Source organism: Quercus suber, unplaced genomic scaffold (assembly GCF_002906115.3).
Source record: "Quercus suber isolate HL8 unplaced genomic scaffold, Cork oak 2.0 scaffold_320, whole genome shotgun sequence".
NCBI classification, from domain to species: domain Eukaryota; kingdom Viridiplantae; phylum Streptophyta; class Magnoliopsida; order Fagales; family Fagaceae; genus Quercus; species Quercus suber.
Genome location: NW_027069774.1, coordinates 418986 through 440551, shown reverse-complemented (window position 1 = coordinate 440551; position 21566 = coordinate 418986). Strand labels below are relative to the sequence as shown.

Sequence of the window (21566 nt, the reverse complement as noted above, 5' to 3'; positions counted from 1 at the left end):
ATCTCACCACACCCACGTCTGTGAGAAGGTTTATTTAGTGCTGAGGGAAGCAGTTTGGAAGGAACTAATATATATTGGTTGATGCTATGGTCAAGTAGCAGAATCCGGGAAGCTAAAGAAGAAATAGGTTCAGCGTAACCTCGTTGGAATAAGAAGCTTGGAGGGCTTAGGTGCCTGGGTAGATTAGGTTTGGAGGGTCTTCTGCTGTTCATGTATCCCAACTATATTCTTTAGTGGATTTTATCACCGCTTGGAGGGCGGCAGAGAGGTTTTATGCCGAGGACTTCAGTTTCCTCTCCGATAACACATCGTGTGTTGTCCGTGTGTTTGCATCTTTCTTCCCTTTATCTTTGCCTTATATTTACTGCTGTGGATGTGTTTATATTTGGCTTAGATTTTCTATCAATTCTGTTATAAGCTTATTATCATGTTCCGCACATTAATTGTTTGATATAAAGCTTGAATTGGTATTTTTGTAATTTAGGGTCTAAACGTTCAAGGGCATTTCGTACTCATATTGAACTTTCAGTTGGTATCAGAGCGGGTACACTTGTTGTGGTTTTAATACCTAAGTGTGATCCTTGACCCCTTGTTGAGATGGATAGGTCTCAATCTCTCACTATTCCACCATTTTTTTATGGTAATAATTATGCATTTTGGAAAGTCCGAATGAAGGCCTTTTTTTGTTCTATGGATGAGGTTGTGTGGAATGCTGTTGAAATAGGTTGGACAAAGCCGAAGAATGCCAAATCCACTTGGGACAAGGCAGCTCTTGCGGCGGCTAATGCAAACAGTAAAGCATTGAACGCCATTTTCTGTGGTATCTCTCTAAAAGAATTTCATAGGATTTCACATATTACCGTTACTAAGGAAGCATGGGAGATTCTAGAGACAACTTATGAAGGAACCAAGAAGGTGAAAGACACCAAACTTCAGATGTTAATCACTCGCTTTGAGCAGCTAAAGATGGATGAGGATGAGTCCTTTGACTCTTTTTACAGTAAGCTAAACGAGGTGGTCGTTGGCAAATTTAATTTGGGGGAAAAGACGGAGGAGTCTAAAGTTGTAAGGAAGATCCTTCGGTCACTACCAGAAAGTTTTTGTGCCAAAGTTACAGCCATTGAAGAGAGCAAAGATCTTGACGACATCAAGGTTCAAGAGCTGGTTGGTTCTCTGCAGATGAGTTGTCCCCTGCCGTTTCAGAAGAAGAGCAAATCACTTGCTCTTAAAACAATTGATGAGAGAGTGGCATCACATGACCCTTCGGAAGAAGATGCAGTAGATAAAGATGTGACGTATCTTGTAAAAAACTTCCGAAAATTCTTGAAATTCAAGAATGGTGGGAAATTTGGTGACAAAGGAAAATTTCAGAGTTCCGGGAGGGAGAAGAAAGAATTCCGAAGGAAGGATGATAGAGATTCCCAATCATCTCAAGGAATTACTTGCTTTGAGTGTAATGGACACGGACACTTCAAAAAGGAATGTCCTAACTATTTGAAGTCCAAAGGAAAGGTCTATGCCACTACTCTGAGTGACTTAGATTCATCAAACTTTGACTCGGAAGAGAGCTGTGACGGAGAAAGAAATTACTCCGTATTCATGACCATTGCTCATGTGGAGACCTCAGAGGATTTGGATATTCTTGTAAAGGAGCTTGGTGAGCATTTTGATTTGGAGTCTATGGGGATTGTTGAAGAATCAGAAGATGAAGAGGAGGAAGATTCAACTGATCTTCAAAAGAATTACGCCTCACTTCTGGAGAAATCAGGTAAGTATGCAAGAGTGGCAAAGGCAGCTGTGAAGAAGATGAAGAAAGCTGAGGAAGATTACAAAAGTCTCTTGGCACGATACAAGGAGGCAAAATGTAAGATTGAAGCACTTAGTGGTGAGCTATCAGAAGCTTACACAAAAGTGAGATTCCTTGAGCAAAAGGTAATGGAAGCTCATGCCAAGATAGATAGGGTCCCCTCCAGGAAGTTAGATGATGTTATTTCATCTCAAAAACATGCCTTAGACAAATTCGGATTGGTATACACCAGAGGAAGAAGCTCATCAGCAAATATCACCAAAGAAGTGAAGTTTGTAAAGGCTAAGGAGACAACTGTGGATAGGTCCAGTCCTGAGAAAATTAAAGCTGAAAAGAAGAAGAATGTGGCTAATCAATGGGTATTACATAAGTCCAGTAATCAATCAGAATCCAGATATGGAACTAGAGGAAGATCACTCCCAAGACAGCAACAGGGTCCTAGAACGGAGTATGTTTGTCATTATTGTGGATTGAAAGGACATACCAGACCCAACTGTCAAAAGCTGAGAACAGACAACAATGCAAGTGCACCTCGGTCACAAGGAAGAAGAAATGATATGAGGACTTGGGGTGGTGAGCAACCAAGAAGCCAAAAACGTGATCCAGGAATGATGGACGTGATGAAGATGATCGGTGCGTTCACCAATTGCTTGGAAAGCTTCACTCGAAGGTTTGATAGTCCTAACTCTCGTACCCGATCTGTCAAGGATATCACCTTAAATGCACGTGACGTGTGGGTGACAAAGGGTACTCAAGCATAAGCATTATAACATGTCCATGCATCAAATTCTTCCTATACTTTGTGGATATGATTGGTTATATGCTTTGTGTTTTTGAGTATTGATTTTTAATTTGTGTTCTGTTTGTGTTTAAAATGCTTCTACATTTTCTTCGTTCTGATCAATCTTTTACTGTTTTTGTGTCAAAAATCCAAAAACACATAAAAAGTAGAAAATCCAAAAAGTTTGATCACTTTGTTGAGTTTTGTCTCAAAGCATGTTTTGCCTTGTACCTTTATACTTATGACTTTGTGCACTTAACGAGCTTAGCTTGTCTCTCATGCACTCATATCATTGTGGAAGAAATTCTGAAATCTATGTGACTGTTGTAAAAAGATCTTCAACATTGTCATGAATGATTAGTGAATGGTTTTGTTGATCTTGAGACATGCATAGACTCATGCCTATATATCTTCCCACTTTTTTTTTTTTTTTTTTTTTTTAAAAGAGCTCTCTAAATGTAAATCTCCAAATGAAAAGAGATATAGAGCTGCAAAAGTCTGTCGCACAAACTAGTATTCGACTAGGAAAAAGGGAAAGCGACCAAAATAAAATGTATGATGCCCAAAAAGCCAAAGGCTAACTTATCAATTGAAATATCAAAAATTTCAAGCATCTATCTCTCAATGAGATTTTTTTTTGCTCAAAAGTTGCAAATGATATGTTGAATATGGAGCCAAATGAAAAGCTTCAAAGAATTGTTATCAATTATTTGTGGGAGGTCATATATGCATGTTTCTATAATTGAGATAGATCACATTATCTAGTGCTAGTTGTGTATTCCTTGATTAAATTGATCATTGAAACTTCACATTGGACTAAGGACTATCTCATTTTTTATATCCACACACAACACACAAGTCTATGTTCAATGAATGTCATATTCATTTGTGTGATTGTACTTGATTAAATGTGTTTTCACATGCTCAATCTTTGTTGGTCAAACACAAAAATATTTTTGAGTGTTTTGATTTGTTTTTGGAAATTACTTTGTTTTTACAAAAATGTCAAAAATTTCTAAAACAGTGTTGCTCTGTTTTGGAGACTAAGTCGCGGGTTGGCCTAGTCGCATGTCCCAGTCGCAAGATCACTCAGAGATTTTTTGCAGCTAACTGGCGAGTAAATGCTCTAATCGCGAAAAAGACTTAGAAAATTTTTCCAAAATTTGAGTTTTCTAGTTTTCGCGGGTTAGTGTGGCGACTGGTTCACAGGTGAAAGGTCGAGTCGCGAGAGGTACTCAGAGAATTTCGCGGCTCATATCATGACTATCTCGCGAGTAGACCTTCCAGTCGCGAAAAACACTTAGAGAAAATTTTCAAGTTTTTTCTCTTCACAGTGTTTTGCGGCTTAACCTAGCGACTTACTGGCGACTTGATCCAGTCGCGAAAAACACGTGTTTTGCGTTTTAAAGACAAATTTTAAAACTGTTTTTCAGTTTTTCCCTCGAAGTTCAGTGTCTGTTCATTTTCTCCTCAAAATCTCTTTCTCGACACTCCGTGTTTCTTTGAAAAAGCTCTAAAATTCTGCATCATGTCTTCATCAAACATCAAGAAAAAGGTATGGGCTTTCTTGTCTTCACTTTATTCATCATGATTTCATTATTGTTCTCTTGAATCTATGTGTTGTGTTGTTGGGTTGTGATTTTGAGAGGCTCGACCATGGGTTTGCATATATTGTTGAGTTTGGGTGTGTGATGCTATTTGTTCTTGTTGCATTGACTGTTTTGGATTCTTTGCTTACATCAGGTCACTTATCCTTAGTCTGAGCATTGACATTTGTCAGTTTGTTTTTGGGCATATGAATGTGGGGTTTTCTACAATTTTTACTGTGGTTCTAAATTTATCTGTTTGGTTGTGGTTTTGGTGATTATGGCTATCATTTGTTTTTGACTTTTAAGTCACCATATCGTGTAGGTGTTGCTACATTTTTTTTTGCACTGTTCATACCAAATGGGTCATTTGTCTATGGTTCTGTAGTCTTTAGAGAGTTTGTGCTCCATGGGATGTTTCTGTGCTTTAGTGTGGAGTGTGTATCATTTTAACCATTTGTTCTCTTAATGTTAATCTGATTCTTGTGTTTGTGATTAAGTAAAAATTTTCCCCACATTCTTAACTGAATCTAATCAAGTTGATGTTGGTTCCCTGAGGTATTGCATCTGGCACTTTGTTGTGTGTTTGCTCTCTTACAGATGTCTTGACAATCCTCTAAAGGAAAAGAAGGACACATTACCTGTTGCAAAAAGAACACAGTCTTCCTCACAGCCATCTATTGAACTCAATATTGAGTTGTTCAGAACTCCTCAACACCTAGATGCTTACTCAAGCATTTTTGACCGAGGAACTCCTATAGTGGAACGGGAGGTCAGATTTGACACTTTGGACACCACTTTTGTCCCTCGGATCTTCAAGGCAAAAGATTAGGCAGCATTATTTGGAAATTTTGTTAATCCAATGATTGACTAGTGAAGGAGTGTTTTGCCAACACAGTTGATCTTGAGAGTGAACTACATTGTCTGGTAAGAGAAACAGAGTTCATCATTAGTTCAGACACCATAGCTGAACTTCTCAAAATCACACAACCCGCGGATGCCGATCTAACTCCGTATGATGATCGTACTCCAGTGATTCAGGACATTCTCCAAGTTCTTGGTCCTAACAATGACATTTCCAGTGCCGGCACATCCATTAGTACTACCAAGTTTTCACATGATTTGACAACATTGAAGCTGATTATGTTTTCAAACCTCTATCCATTGACCAACACGGTGTATATAAACCTTGGAAGGGCACAATTTCTATGTGATCTCATAACAGGCACCACTATTGACATTTGTGCCCATATTTTCACATCATAAGAAAGACAACAACCCAAAAAGTAGCACGAGGGTGCCTTCCATTCTGTAGTCTTATTATGAAATTCGTTCTAAGTGAAGGTGTTACTCCTCCCTTAGTTGGGAACATGATTGCTCGTCCTCGACCAATCTCTATGTTCATTGTACAAGCCAGCAGGAGTCATTCATCCAAAACTCCAAAGAGTGCACATCTATTTTCTGCTACTTCTTCTACTCCTAAGCCAGATTCACCTGTCCATGCCATCCATGCTTCACAGCAACCAAGCACTACACAACCACAGTCTGCTCCTCAGCCTGACAAGTTGAAAATGTTCTTTGATAACCTCCATAAACATCTTAAGGAAGTGGAGAAGACCCTCAGAGATGGCTAGAGAGAGCAGTCGGAGAGATTGGCCGCTATGCAGGACCAAATTGATGTATTGGCAGCTCAAGTTGATGGCATTTTCACAAAATTGCAACACTGACCCTTTGGCCATTCGTGTCAAAAAGGGGGAGAACTTGGCAGCTCTTGAGGGGGAGTGCTCATTTTGAGGGGGAGATTTCTTCATCATTTCTTTTTCATTTGATTTTTTGTATATAAAACCTTGATAACTCAAAATATTGTGGTGATAGTTGTTTATTTCAGCATATATATAGTATGATGTTATTCAGCTTCAGTTCTTTATGTTGTTGGTTTGTACCCATTTTGCTTCTGTAAGTTTTAAGGGTTTGTTCTTATGCACAGTTTGTAGGCCTTTGTGGTTTGTGTCGTGCTTTATGCAGCCTTTGTGCTTTGTTAAATCAGTACTTCCAACTAAATGTCTTGCATTTTCCTCTATATACTGTCACTCTTGTGCACTTGTAGGATTTTTCCTAGATGCACATACTTCATGTACTGTCTATTGGTTGAGTGTTGGTCATTCAAGCGATTTACCTTGTGTTTATTATCTTGAATGTCTAGATGTTCATTTCAAGTGTGAATGAGCATTGTGATCACTTGGCTATAGTGATTACCTGTTTTGGTCTTGCCATGGTTTATTGCTTTATTCCATTGTGCATGATCACATTGTGCTTGCTCCATATGCATTACAAGTTTTTGTATACAATGAACTTATTATGTTGTTGTGTTTCAAGAGTTACTTGTTCTTATGGTTCTAAAGCTTCGCAGATTCTAGAGTTAGGTGTGTGTGAGTTTTTCANCCCAATCTTCATCTAAGAAACTCTACAAATTCCTCTACTCTCTTCCTCTCCATTGTCATACCCTTGAGAGGTCTTTTACCAAATCCTTATCTCACCACACCCACGTCTGTGAGAAGGTTTATTTGGTGCTGAGGGAAGCAGTTTGGAAGGAACTAATATAATTGGTTGATGCTATGGTCAAGTAGCAGAATCCGGGAAGCTAAAGAAGAAATAGGTTCGAGCTAACCTCGTTGGAAAGAAGCTTGGAGGGCTTAGGTACCTGGGTAGATTAGGTTTGAGGGTCTTCTGCTGTTCATGTATCCCAACTATATTCTTTAGTGGATTTTATCACCGCTTGGAGGGCGGCGGAGAGGTTTTAGCCGAGGACTTGGTTTCCTCTCGATAACACATCGTGTGTTGTCCGTGTGTTTGCATCTTTCTTCCCTTTATCTTTGCCTTATATTTACTGCTGTGGATGTGTTTATATTTTTAGATTTTCTATCAATTCTGTTATAAGCTTATTATCATGTTCCGCACATTAATTGTTTGATATAAAGCTTGAATTGTATTTTTGTAATTTGGGGTCTAAACGTTCAAGGGTATTTCTACCCATATTGAACTTTTAGATTTATAATTGGTTTCCTTACTTTGTATCATTATCCTATTCATATCATTATCTTATCTTATCTTCTTTTTTTTTTTTTTTTTTTTTTTGGTTCGTTTGATGAGTAATTAATTAAAGTAGTGAATAATTTGAATAATGAATTGTGAAAGCAAGTTAAAGGGCGTGTAGTGGTAGACAATAGACACTAATGGAGAGATAGAAATACAATTCATTATGGTTGGTTTGATGAGTAATAATTGTGCAATAATCTAAATAAGTAATTATTTCAATTACTATCGCATACCCTTGGTGCGATCGTTACTTTACAAGTATAAGTGCTTGTGGGGTGTGGAGGGCAAGGATCAAGGTTCATGTCTTTAGGAAGGAGCTTCACACACATATACACTTAGATTATATTAGAGTAGAATTTCTATCTTAGGTCAAAAAAAAAAAAGTTTTATTATTTCTTTTTCTCCATTGTCACTTTAATTAATTACTCCAAGTATTACATAATCTGAAATTTCCATGAATAAACCATTAATTCAACCTCTTTTTATGTATGTTTTTGTTTTAGTATTCTTTGTGATTAGAATTGCGTTTATGAATTTTACAGTCTTTGAATGTATTCTTAGTGGTGCTCTCTTTTCCATCTATTCTTTTTCTTTTTGATGTTTGTTGTTTTTCTTATATTTAAGCCTTACTATTATTTTTTGTCCTTTTTTAAAGGGTGACATATCAACAATTATTGTATGATTCAAGGTTCACATAAAGTGGTAGTCAATCTATCAAGTGGTTGTTAAAGACCTTTTTTTTTTTTTTTGGTAAATATCCTACCAATGCCTATATTTATTAGCGTAACACTATGTTTTCAATTAATTGAAACTGTTAAACTTTGGCTTCATTTTTCTCAATCTCATCTCTTTTATATGAAATTTAATGTTGTCTTTTGTTGTGCCTTTCACAACAATTTTTTTAAAAAGAAAATACATTTTTTAAATTAAAAGATTTATTGGTGATTTAATAGTAGATGCTAATGTAAGTTTTTAGCATTTTAAACTTTAGTTTGGTTGTGCACTAAGTAGTTAACATTAAATATAACCTCACAACTACCTTTTGAAAAAAAAAAAAAAAAATTTGACAATGTGACAACCTTTAGTATTTGAAAATTTTGTTCCCAAATTATAATATATGTAAATTATTAACTTTTATCCTAAAAAGTAGTAAAGTTCCTGAGCGCGTGCTACCCAAAAAATAAAAAAGCCTCTGAACACATACTACTCAAATTCTTTTTAGGACTCTCTCACTTCCCTAAAAAAATTTGTGATTAAAAAATGCAAAAACTCCGAATTATGATGAATAAAAATTATTCTTTACAAAAAAAAAAAAAAAAAAATAAGAGCCTTTGCCAGCAGAGAATTAGTAATTTACTTTCTATGTTGAAATCTTTCAAGATACCATATATAAAGGTAAGAAATAAGTGTATGACGTTGCGTTTGCATCTAACTTTCTTTGGAAATGGAATTTATATTGAATTAAAGTCATCCATCTCAAAAAAAAAAAAAAAAAAAGGGTCGTCCATCTCAAATTTATGGGCCCACATGCATTTGGTCATCAGGTGGGGTTCAAGAAAAAGAAAAAATCGTCAATTTAAAAGTCTGAAGTATAAACTTTAGGTTTCACTTTTTAGATGTGAGATATATTAGATTTTTTAATGAAATTTAATTGTTATAATTAATTATTTATTTTGAGCAATTCAGTACTAAAATTTTATATTAAAAAAAAATAATTATATTCAATGGTGTGATTTCTGTCGTTTCAATAATTTAAAAAAAATTAACTATGTAATTTATTGGTTAATGTGATTATTTAATTAAATGTAATTAAGTAATTTAAGAAATTGTATATAAATTTTTTACTTTTATTAGTATTCGACCTAGAATCTTATTAATTTTCATCACACCATGATTAATTTAGAACAGGGATGAATGATTCATTTCAATGATGAATGCATTAAATATTGCATTGATTTTTATTTATTTATTTATTTAGAGAAGAGGATTGCGTTGCTTTGATTGTTGAGAAATTATCAATTTCATTACTATTATTTTTTTATTCCATAATTTTTTTATCCACATATAATTTATGACTATTATAGTAATGAGAAGTTAAATTTTTTTCTAAAAGGATAGTGTTTGTTACACACAACTTGTTACACATAAGTTTGTGTGTACAATATGTGTATAAGAGTATTTATCCATCCTAAAATTTTGATAAGTTTACAACTTCCATTATTTTGCTATTTCATGGAAACAAAATATTCGAAAATTTGAAAATATTCCCACAGTTTGGTGATAATGAACAATTATTTACCACCTTCCACCCCACCCCCCCCCNTCTTTAGTTTCACTTTTTAGATGTGAGATATATTAGATTTTTTAATGAAATTTAATTGTTATAATTAATTATTTATTTTGAGCAATTCAGTACTAAAATTTTATATTAAAAAAAAATAATTATATTCAATGGTGTGATTTCTGTCGTTTCAATAATTTAAAAAAAATTAACTATGTAATTTATTGGTTAATGTGATTATTTAATTAAATGTAATTAAGTAATTTAAGAAATTGTATATAAATTTTTTACTTTTATTAGTATTCGACCTAGAATCTTATTAATTTTCATCACACCATGATTAATTTAGAACAGGGATGAATGATTCATTTCAATGATGAATGCATTAAATATTGCATTGATTTTTATTTATTTATTTATTTAGAGAAGAGGATTGCGTTGCTTTGATTGTTGAGAAATTATCAATTTCATTACTATTATTTTTTTATTCCATAATTTTTTTATCCACATATAATTTATGACTATTATAGTAATGAGAAGTTAAATTTTTTCTAAAAGGATAGTGTTTGTTACACACAACTTGTTACACATAAGTTTGTGTGTACAATATGTGTATAAGAGTATTTATCCATCCTAAAATTTTGATAAGTTTACAACTTCCATTATTTTGCTATTTCATGGAAACAAAATATTCGAAAATTTGAAAATATTCCCACAGTTTGGTGATAATGAACAATTTTTTACCACCTTCCACCCCACCCCCCCCCCCCCCCAACAAAAAAAGGAAAACAATGATTAGGATTTGGTTAAGGGATTTTTTTTTTTTATTTGAAATATTCTATTACTACTTTTAACATAAGGACTAATGTGTATTTTTCTTTAAATTTCAACAGAGGGGAATGTTATCTGCCTAAAGATTGGGATTGAGTGTCATTTCCCTCGACACTGGCAAAAACATAATTTTTTTTCGGGGGGCCAATAAGAAAAATTATTATACTTTTATTTTTTGTAAAAATTAAAAGAGGAATGAGGAGAATGTTTAAAACCCATGCCCCCATCCCTCCTTTAGTGCCCCCCATATCTCAAGGGAGGTTTGTATAATTTATTGTAGGGATAAAAGGCTCAAGAGTCTATATTGGGCCGTGGGCCTTGTCTGAGGATGATTAGTGGTCGGAGGATAGCTAGACGATAGGGAAGATGTAAGAATCAAGCGCCATGAGCAAACTACAACTGCAAAGGTTTGGGAAGGTAGTCCAAGGAGGGATGCCGCCTCGGCTAAGCAAGGTAGAGGTCAGAAGGATTGGTACGCCCTTACAGACGACACTTAATTTGAAAGGTTCTACTGATAAGGATAAACCTCATGGAAACAAAGGACAAAGGGAAGCTAAGAAATATCTAAGGAAAAACTGCTACCACTACATTGAATGCTCTGCAGCTAACCCTTTGACCGCATTAATGTAGAGGTGATACCTGAACAGTGGTAAGCACCCTTATTGCTACTCCCAAAGACTTCAAGAAGGTGTTAATGGAAAAGGTGCCAAAGCCAACAACTTGACCTACACGTGGACGGTGGAGATGAAGAAGAGAGGGGTATATAATAGAGAAAGAAGCCCCACGGTAACAACTATAGCCATAACACTGTAGCCATAACAACTGAACTTACAATCAAAGCAAAAAGAAACGTATACAAGAACTAATCCCCTCAGATTGTGCCGAGGACGTTTTTCTTTCGATAAAACCAGTTCATCTTTGTTTCCTCGTCACTTGGACTCACTATAATTGTTATCCAATTCATTAGATCCTAGTTTTTTGACCCACTTTCTACAAATTTATTGTATTGGGCTCTTTAGGCCTAGATTTTTTTGATTCTTGGGATTAGGAACCAAATTGTGGCCTTACATTTATCTTAAACTAATCACAAACACATGTAATTGATGGAAAACTTTGAAATATATATACACACTATAGTGTTAATAATAAACTATAAATGTCATTGATAATACACTAATTGTGTGAATTTATCACGATATTCATTTTTCATGAACCAAGTTCACTATTCCTTCAATTAATTTCTTGTTGTGTCATATTTACATATTAATAGTATGTTGAATTTATGATGTGTTAATGGAGCTTCATCAAAGATCAATCAACTACATTGTGTTTCCAAACTTCATATGGATCTTTGTCATCTTGCCCTCCAGGGCTTTGTTAATTGGTTCTCTATCTTTTTTGGGGGTAATTAAATGGATCATAGACGAAATGACAAAAAAAGCCTTATTTTTTATTCACTTAGGGCACGTTTGGTAGATTATAATAGATACTGTAATGTAATAGATATTTCTATGACATAACTCACTACAAAAAAAAAAAAAAAAAAAGACCTATTGCGGCGGGCCAAAAAGCGCCACTGAAGCCCAAAAAAGGGCCACTAAAGGTACATTTGACCTTTAGTGGCGGGTGCTATTGCGGCGGTTCTTCCTGCCACCATTGCGGTGTCGCTATAGATTTATTGCAACGGTCACGAAAAGCGCCGCTATATATGTACCTTTTAGCGGCGGGTGAAGGTTTACTGTGGCGGGCATAAAACCGCCACCATACATGTTTAGAATTTGTGGCATTGACTTTTAGCGGCGGGTCATGCCCGCCGCTATTGGTGTCTACCTTTAGCGACGGGCAGCTGGCGCCGCTATAGGCAATCAGTTAAAACAAACTAATTGCACTTGTAGCAGCAAGTAGAAACGCCGCTATATGTTTCAACCTTTAGCGGCAGGCAATAAGCGCTGCTATAGGGAATCATTTAAAACATAAAATGTGAACCTTTAGCAGCAGTTTTTGCCCGCCGCTATAGGTCTTTTTTTTTTCCCCTTTTCTAGTGGGTTTTAAAACCACATTTCTATTACAAATAATCCTGTAATAATTTTACCTCCACTAAGACAATACCACAAATTTAACCAGATAACACCACAATTGTCTTAAAACTAACATTATCTTAACATAAATATATTATTAAATACATAACATTGTCTATAACCATCATCATAAAATTAACAAAAGAAAAGATGTGGTCATTTGTACACAAAAGGAGTGCCATCACACATTGCGTGATACAAGGAGTGCCTTCAATCCACAAGGTAGGCAGATTCAATGAAATCATAATTTAAAAAAAGTTCCTCATTTTATTCCTTAAGAATTCTCATGGACATCCACACAACCAAGAGTAATATTTTGATAAATATCATTAAGCAACCAACACATATTTAAGTGTTTGCCAATGATACATTGCACTCAATGCTTGTTATAAAACCACATTAACAACTATGTTGAATTTAGGATACCTCATCAACACGACACAACAATTCTAGAAGAAAATTAATATTCACATTAAATTGAAGAAACCAGTGATTCTAAACTCACATTTTGCATATAGGCAGTCCATCATTCCCTTCTCCAAGTCTAGCTACACAACAATGAAAGAAATTGCATAAGTTAGGATTATAATGCAAAGCTACCAAGTCAAAATACATAAAGTTATTATTTTTATCCATGCTTCCAGAACATATCCTTCAATGCATTAATGGGAAGAGAACGAGCTCTAGAATTGAATAAGGATTTCTATCTCATTCTTAGATTTTTTTCCTTCTCAATTGGTAATTACACACATTCAGTAAGTCATGAACAATAAAAATTTCTCTCAAACTATGCATTATTTTGAACCAAACCCATTTAAAATAAAATGGAATAAAACTACCAATCACTCACTTTATTCTGGATAGAGAAATTGATGAAATTGGTATCTACCAAAACCCGATATGGTGGTCCCATTGAGGTGTTGTAATTGAAGAAAAGTGCCGATGAAACCTTCAGCCTATATTGCACAAAATTAAACACGTTACAACACAATATAAACCCTTACAAATCCCAAAGCTCCTATACCCAAAATTTAACACCAAAAATCTATATATATATATATATATATAATATATATTTTTTTTTTGGATAAATAAAAAAAAAAATCTATCTATATATAGGCTTTTATAAATACTTAAAAAATTCAAAGGAAAACTAGATAACTAACAATGGTAAGTTACATATGTTTTTGAGGGTCAAAACATAGTTGCAGAAGCACCCTAAGTATGTCTTACAACCATAGTACCATACCTATTTCCTTTTTGAAACAAACACCAAAAACAAACAAACAAAAAAAAGCATTTTACCATATGGTTAACAAGAACTATAAATGAGTAATCGTTGCCTTGAATCATTGGGATATAACTCAGAGTAGAATGTCACCCAGCCATCAAGTCTAGATTTTCTAATATAGCCACAGCACATGCTCCTCACCCCCACCCCCCCAATATCCAATATATATATATATATATAATGTATAAGAATCATGCATCTTCAAATGACAATCAATAGCAACTACAAGTACATATTTTAATCTAATAAACTAAGAATTATTACAAACACTTCTAGAACATTTTCATCTATTAAAAACCCAAGAGAACTACTTCCATGTTTTTTTTTGGGGGGGGGGGGTAAGGAAATGAGCATTCAAATTAATCATAACCAAACATAAACCTATGCTTTAACTTACCAATAAATTATCAGTTCCTTCGTTATGCCCAAAAATCTCCCCAATAAATTGTTCTCGTTCTATGGGGCCACCATACTCCAAACATTTCTTAATAACGTTTAATGCAAATTTATGCTGGCTCAGTTGTACAATATGTCCTAACACCTTGCTTATAATCTAGCTTCTTTCATGAGGCTTTCCCCTCTCCAGTACATGCTGATGTCTGGTTATATTTTATTACAATGAATAGTTATTCCTTACGAATAGCTATTTTTCAAAATAAGGAATAACTATTCCTTATCAAAAGTATTGAATATCTATTCCTTCACCTTATGTAATAATTTTTTTTTTTAAATTCCTAAAAAGCCATTAGTTACCACATCTTCAAAAGGAAAGAAAACAAAATTTTCTTGTTGTTAATTATTAGCTCTATTTTGAATACCCTAAAATAAGTATATTTTAGGAAATTTGACTTAAAAATAATTTAATTAGACCTTCTTTTTATACTTTACTAAATTGTGGATGCATATTTGGAATTTTATTCCTAAATGATCACCAAACTAATAAATAGTAATATTTATTACATTCCAACTTAATGTATTCCTTATAATACTTATTTCTATTCCCATGTAATAATTATTATAGTGTACCAAACGTACCCTTAATTTCCCGGTGAACCAACATGTTTGAAACATAAATTTAGAGTATATTTTACTCTCTGCTACCAAAAAAAAAAATACATTTCACTCTTAAAAAAATCAAGTCTTCAACTGATCATTAGAAAATAATCTTCCAACAAAGAATAGATTTTGTGTCGTCAACATGCATGTACACAGTACATATATGGTGTTGTGACTTATTAGGAAGCTTTTCCTCAAAACAAAAAAAAAACAAAAAAAATTATTAGGAAGCTATTACTTCCAGACGGAAGAACAAGTCTTCAACTGAACATCTTCAATGGGCAGCTTATCAGTGGGGAAGGCACAATTCACACCTTGCTTCTCATACAACGAAGCACATGGCTTAGGAGTCACTTTGCTTGTCACTCCAGCAATATCAGTACAATTCCATGGCAATTCATTTTCCTTCAGATTCATAGTCATGGTCACATTAGAAATGCATATTCCAGTGAAGGGATCACCCGTAATTCCGTCAAGTCTTCCTGCAAAAGTAACGTTGGTCGCCACCACATCTCGATAATTAATTCCGTTAATCTCTGGAATTGCTTTCAAGTCGAAGTTAGGGTCTGGATGTTGCTTATAATTGCCAGCCATCCAGAAAGCATACTTCATGTTCTTCAAGGTCATTCTTCTTACATAGATGTCCTTGACATAACCTCCTCTTCCAACAGCAGTCTTAACTCTGACAGCTGATTCGGTATCAATGGCTGTGATGTCTTCAGCTCTAACATCTTGGATTCCACCAGACATTTCGCTGCCTAGGGCAATAAGAGCACTGAAAGGAGAAATGCAGGTAACCCTTCTAATGATTAGGTGCTGTGTAGGAATTCCAAGTTTGTATCCATATTGATCCCAACCACTTTTCACGGCAATGCAGTCATCCCCGGAGACAATGTAGCAATCCTCGATACGAACGTTTGAGCATGAATCTGGAAACAAAACGGGAACATAGACTCAGCAATAGTAAATTGTGTCAATGATCGATGTCATGTGAAAATGATGATATATCAATCGTAAATTGTTACCTTTGGTGAAAAATATGGAGAAAAAAATGTTGTGTTTCTATCATTAGTCCTTAAAATAGGTGAATGGCAAGGGAATAAGTAATTAACCTTTCAACCTCACATTAATCAAAGCAATTAGGACATGTGCCAAACATACCTGGGTCTACCCCATCGGTATTAGCTGAATAAATTGATGCAATGATTGTGAGCCCTTTGACTATTATATTGCTGCTGTAGATGGGATGGACAAACCATGATGGAGAGTCAAGTAGAGTGAGATCAGATATCTGGATTTGATTGGAGTACATGAGCTCAATCAAGTATGGTCGCGTCACATTGTATTCCTTGGCACGGTACTTCTTCCACCAAGTAGCACCCTGGCCATCAATCGTGCCATTGTTACCTAATATAATACCATTAAAAATGGTATCCATTAGACATTGTTAAAGCCAAAAATAATTATTAAAAAAAAAAAAGAGTTTTGATTAATATATAATTACCCGTGATTACGACATCAGTGAGATTTGTACCAAAAATTAGAGCGCTTAACCGTCCACCAGGTGCATCCCTTCCTCTTCCATAAGAAGGCAACACAGGAAGAGGAGGCCATTGTGACTCATCCTAACCATTTGATCACGCATGAGTATAGCAAACGATGGTTAGAGAAACAAATAATCAAAGAAAATAGTTTTACTTTTTTATAATTAGTGTATACCTAAAATCTATTTGTGGTAATTAATTACAGACTATATATACGGATAATTGGCTAGTTAAAACTGAAATGAAGATTTGAAATCTAGATATATTTGCTAAAAACAAAAAGAAACTGGTTAATAGTTGAGCTACAAGGCTCTTGTCAGCTACAGATAATAACTTAAGTTAGTGTTTTCCTTTGTTTTCAGCCTTGGATGAAGTAAAGGCTAATACATTTTATGACAAGTTGATTTTCGCAGTTCCTTGCTTTTCAATTCTCATGCTATAATGGTTTTGGTTTAATTTCATGGCCAAAATGTGGGTCTGTTTTCAAATTTCATGTAAAAGGAAAAATGTAAATGGGCCCCTCAAGTATTAGTGTGTTTGAAATAGCTTATTTTCTTTTAATTATTTTTCTCAAAACAAGTTTGCAACCAAACTTTTTTCATCTAATAAAACGATTAAACTGTAAAAATAAAAATAAAAACAAACAAATAAACAACAAACTTTATACCTGTGATCCAAGAATAACAGCACCTTTTTCAATAAAAAGGGTGAAATGGCTGGTGAGATTAAAGCTTCCAGTTAACCATCTTCCAGGTGGTACAATAAGTTGTGCCCCACCATCCAATGCATATCTGCTTAGATTACGAATTGCAGCATTAAAAACCTTTGTGTTTAATGTTTTTCCATCACCAACTGCTCCAAAATCAGTCAAAATTGCAGTATGCTTTCGACAATTTATTGCCTGATATGCTAATTTTTTGTTGTGTAAACTGCATTCTGCAACTCTTAAACTTAGCATTCCCAAGATCACAATCGCTGAGAGAACCTGTACAATTGTTATTAATTTTCGTGTCAGCTTTTATTTCCCTTTAATAAGAAGGAAGAAATGCTTAGATCCATATCACTTTCACAACAAATTATAAGCGGTAAGTTGTTACTGGTTTTAATTTGAACTCCATCACTAAAATTATTTTTTTACCCACTATAACAGTAAGTAACAATTTGCCACCTAATATTTGTTATTAAAATGTTATGAATTATCATTTATCTTATAAAAATCATAAAAAAAAAAATCAATTTTGTAAATAAAAGTAAAAAGAGAAGTATTACTTTCATAACATTTTCATAAAACGTTCACAGCAAATCATATATGGTATATAAATTGTCATTGTTTTTAATTTGAACTTATCATTGAAATTACTTTTTTGCCCACTCAACCTATAACAAACTGACACCTATGATTTATTATAAAAGTGTTGTGAAAATGTTGTGTATGTAACACCCTTGGTGCGATAGTCACTTCACAAGTATAAGAGCTTGTAGGGTGTGGGGGGTAAAGGCCGAGGTTCAAGTCTTTAAAAGAGAGTTTTACACAAATATACACTTGAATTAGGTTGGAGTAGAATTTTTATCTTGTAAAAAGAACCCAAACACAAAGCAAGAAAAGCTAGGAGTTTGGGGAAAACTTACATTGGTTTTGAACTTTAGAGATAGCCCCATGTCGTGAGAAGACTAAAGGGCGAAGAGAATGTTTAAGATTGATTTTCATTGTAGAAGATATTAAGAGGGAATTTATAGAGTTGTGGGAGTGAATTTTGGAAGGATATCTGCGTCACATCTGTCTTTGGGATGGTCATATATAGAAAATGTGTATTTTGTTTCTATTTTTTCGCAGAGAATTAACTTAATTTATATATAAATTAATTCACTTTTTTTTTTTTTTTTTTATATACTTAATTTATATATAAATTAATTCACTTTTTTTTTTTTTTTTATAATTTGATATAGAGATTTTTTTTTTTAAAGGAAAATATTAATAGAGAGTCAGGTTAAAAGTTAGGCACCACTTTTCAGGCGTTATATATTAGATGTTTGCTGTTATCTTTAGTAAAAAATTTAAATTAAGAAAAGAAGAAGTTAAATTTAGTTATGTAATTTCTGTCGTTTCAGTTATATAGTTGGTCAATGTTGTTATATAATTAAATTAAATTTACTTGAGTAATTTAAGGAATTGTATATATATTTTTCCTTTCATTAGTAGGATATTTGAGAAATATGTGCAAAAAAGACAAGAATTGTTCTGTTAATCTTGACTTAGTTGAGTTTTTTTTGGTAGGGGTAGTTAGTTTGCTAATTGTTCGGTGGGTTCCATGCTTTCAGTTAATTCAACGGGTAAAGTCTTTAATAGTTGAATAAGAGATTTGGAGTTCAATCTCCAATGACAGCAAAAACCTATTGGTGTTGCCTATGGGTAGGAGCGTATTGTGGGTGGGAATTTGGTTTTGTTGTCCCTTTTTGGTAGTTCAGTTGAACTGTTTTCTTACTATTTTTTAGTTGACGAGTGTAAGGTTGAATTTAATCAACCATCTAATTGGCTTTATTCCGTGACCAATTTACTTGTAATTTAGCACTTAGTAACCCTGTATTTAGGTGGGAAAATTGTAAGGGTAGTGTGTGAGAAGATGTGAAGAAAAGCTCAAGAGTGTGCAAGAAAAACAGAGGTTTGCGGCTAGGGCTTGCGGGTGGATCGCGACTGTCAAGCCGCCAAAAGCTGGCACGTGAGAGGTACACTAGGAAGCTGAAGGGTCACGCCAGCTGTCACGCTACAGGACAAAAGTCCCAAGCTGGCTAGGCCGTTACATCGCGACTTGAACTCACGACTTGGACAAGCCGCGAGACCAAGTCGCCAATTTTCCCTGTTTGGCAAAAACTGACGTTTTGCATTCCCTTCTTACCCTACTATATATATACCCTTATACCCATCATATTGAGAGAGCTTCCAGAGAGAATTTTGTGAGAGAAAATCCTAGAGAAAAACAAGATTGCCTCATCCTCAATCTTCATCCAAGAGACTCTACAAATTCCTCTACTCTCTTCCTCTCCATTGTCATACCCTTGAGAGGTTATTTACCAAACCCTTATCTCACCACACCCACGTCTGTGAGAAGGTCCATTTGGTGCTTAAGGAAGCAGTTTGGGAAGGAACCAATAGACATTAGTTGATGCTATGGTCAAGTAGCGGAATCCGGGAAGCTAAAGAAGAAATAGGTTCGGCGTAACCTCGTTGGAGCAAGAAACTTGGAGGGCTTAGGTACTTGGGTAGATTAGGCTTGGAGGGTCTTTTGCTGTTCATGTATCCCAACTATATTCTTTAGTGGATTTTATCACCGCTTGGAAGGCGGTGGAGAGGTTTTACGCCGAGGACTTCGGTTTCCTCTTCAATAACATATCGTGTGTTGTCCGTGTGTTTGCATCTCTTTTTCCTTTATCTTTGCCTTATATTTACTTTTGTGGATGTGTTTATATTTGGCTTAGATTGTTTTATCAATTCTGTTATAAGCTTGTTATCATATTCCGCACATTAATTGTTTGATATAAAGCTTGAATTGGTATTTTTGTAATTTGGGGGTCTAAACGTTCAAGGGTGTTTCATACCCATTTTGAACTTTCAACGAGATCTACTTATTCAAAAACTAAAAAAGATTTATGATTTTTATTATTGGACCCTTTTTTTGAAAAGTTTAAATATTTGACCTAAAATCTTATTTTCATCGCCCCATGATTAATCTTGAACAAGGATGGTTGATTGATTTCAATGACAAGTGCATCAAAGATTTCGCTTGATTGTTGAGAAATTATTAATTTATTACTATCATAGTAAAGAGAGTTTAACCCCTCCTAAAACCCTGATAAGTTTACAAGTAACAACTTATGTTATTCTTCATTTTTAAAGTTTCAAAATATTTTTAAAAATTTGAAAAAATTCGCTTGACTAAATCCTATTCATGATTTGGTGATCAGGAATGACGCTTAACCAAAAAAAAAAAATTTCTCCTATTAAAACAAAAATTAAACAAAACAAAAAAAAATAAAAAAATAAAAAAACTTCCACTAACTATGGTTAGGATTTGGTCAAGGGAATTTTTTTTTTTCCAAAATTCGAAATATTCTACTAGTTAATAATAAAGAAATTCTACGTCCACAACACTTTCATTGCAAGTCTTAGATAGCAGGTTGTTATAGGTTTTTAATTTGAATTCACTACTGAAATTAATTTTTTGAACAGTAACAACAACAACCTGCCACCTGGGATTTGTTATGAACATAGCATTTCTCGTTAAGCCCTTAACATTAGATTAAAAAAAAAAAAAATTAGCAATGTTTTTATCCAACTTGGATTGCATAAATTTTTATGCAACTCACTATAGAATGGTTAAAAAAAACGAACAAACACATGGATGGTGTGGCAGCGTGGCCCAAAAAAAACTGGTGATTTGGGCCTAAACCCTCAATTTATTTGTTATCTAGTGATGTTCTTGGCTTAGAATGGGAGATCCCAAAAATAGTTGGCTACTATGATTGATCTGGCCTTTAAGTTAATCCTTGTTGGTTCACTAGAGGTCAAGCCAAGGATATTATTCTCTTATCGAGCTCACTCTTCTAGGTCCCAAGCAAGGCCTTAGCTCCCTAGTGTTTTAATCTTTCCTTTCTCTCATGTTTCACACCCCAATTTTTCCAACCTCTCTCACCTTGACATCCTTTTCCTTTTACACTCTCACATTGGTGGAGTCCTCATGATGATAAAATTGCTCACTAGCGTGTAGGACCTACCAAATCAGGGGTTCAAATAGCTATCTGGGTATGTGACATTGTTCCCACCTATAAAATCAATTATCAGCGGTGGGACCCATCCTTTTGACGTTGGGGGATTGCTTAGTAACTTGTGCCTAACGTCAATTTAGGTGATCGAACGCATGTTAATCTTTGGATGGGGCCATGGGTCCGAGCATTAAACCATTTCATAGCTTGCTCATCCTCAGGCTAAGCGTATTCTCTAGAATGGACCTCTCAACATCTTCGGCCCAACTTTGGAATGGGCCAAAGAACTATCCCACTACAAATGGTTTTTTTTTAATCGCCAAGTAGTAGGTTGCATAAAAACCTTTTCTTTTTTCTTTTAGGTAGCTAGTGAGGGATAAGGAGTGAGCTTCGAATTATATTTTTTCTTTTTTACATGGGATGCCACAAGAGATGTTCTTAATCTTTTTGGACTATT

At 34.6% G+C, this 21566-nt stretch overlaps 1 protein-coding gene and 1 long non-coding RNA gene across 2 annotated transcripts; both read right to left on the bottom strand.

Annotated features, from left to right (window-relative positions):
* Positions 1-12707: 12707 nt before the first annotated feature.
* LOC111985974 (uncharacterized) lies at positions 12708-14279 on the bottom strand. The gene is made up of 3 exons (XR_010632810.1): positions 14149-14279; positions 13311-13416; positions 12708-13008 (listed from the first exon to the last, which is right to left on the bottom strand). It is a non-coding gene; the product is annotated as an uncharacterized LOC111985974 (long non-coding RNA).
* Positions 14280-14905: 626 nt separating this feature from the next.
* Positions 14906-18086, bottom strand: LOC112009853 (probable polygalacturonase). Its single transcript, XM_065782914.1, has 5 exons — positions 17981-18086; positions 17019-17336; positions 16312-16432; positions 15969-16214; positions 14906-15736 (listed from the first exon to the last, which is right to left on the bottom strand). The coding sequence occupies exons 1-5, from the start codon at positions 18008-18010 to the stop codon at positions 15042-15044; spliced, it is 1410 nt and encodes a 469-aa protein (XP_065638986.1). The 5' UTR covers positions 18011-18086; the 3' UTR covers positions 14906-15041.
* Positions 18087-21566: the final 3480 nt, after the last annotated feature.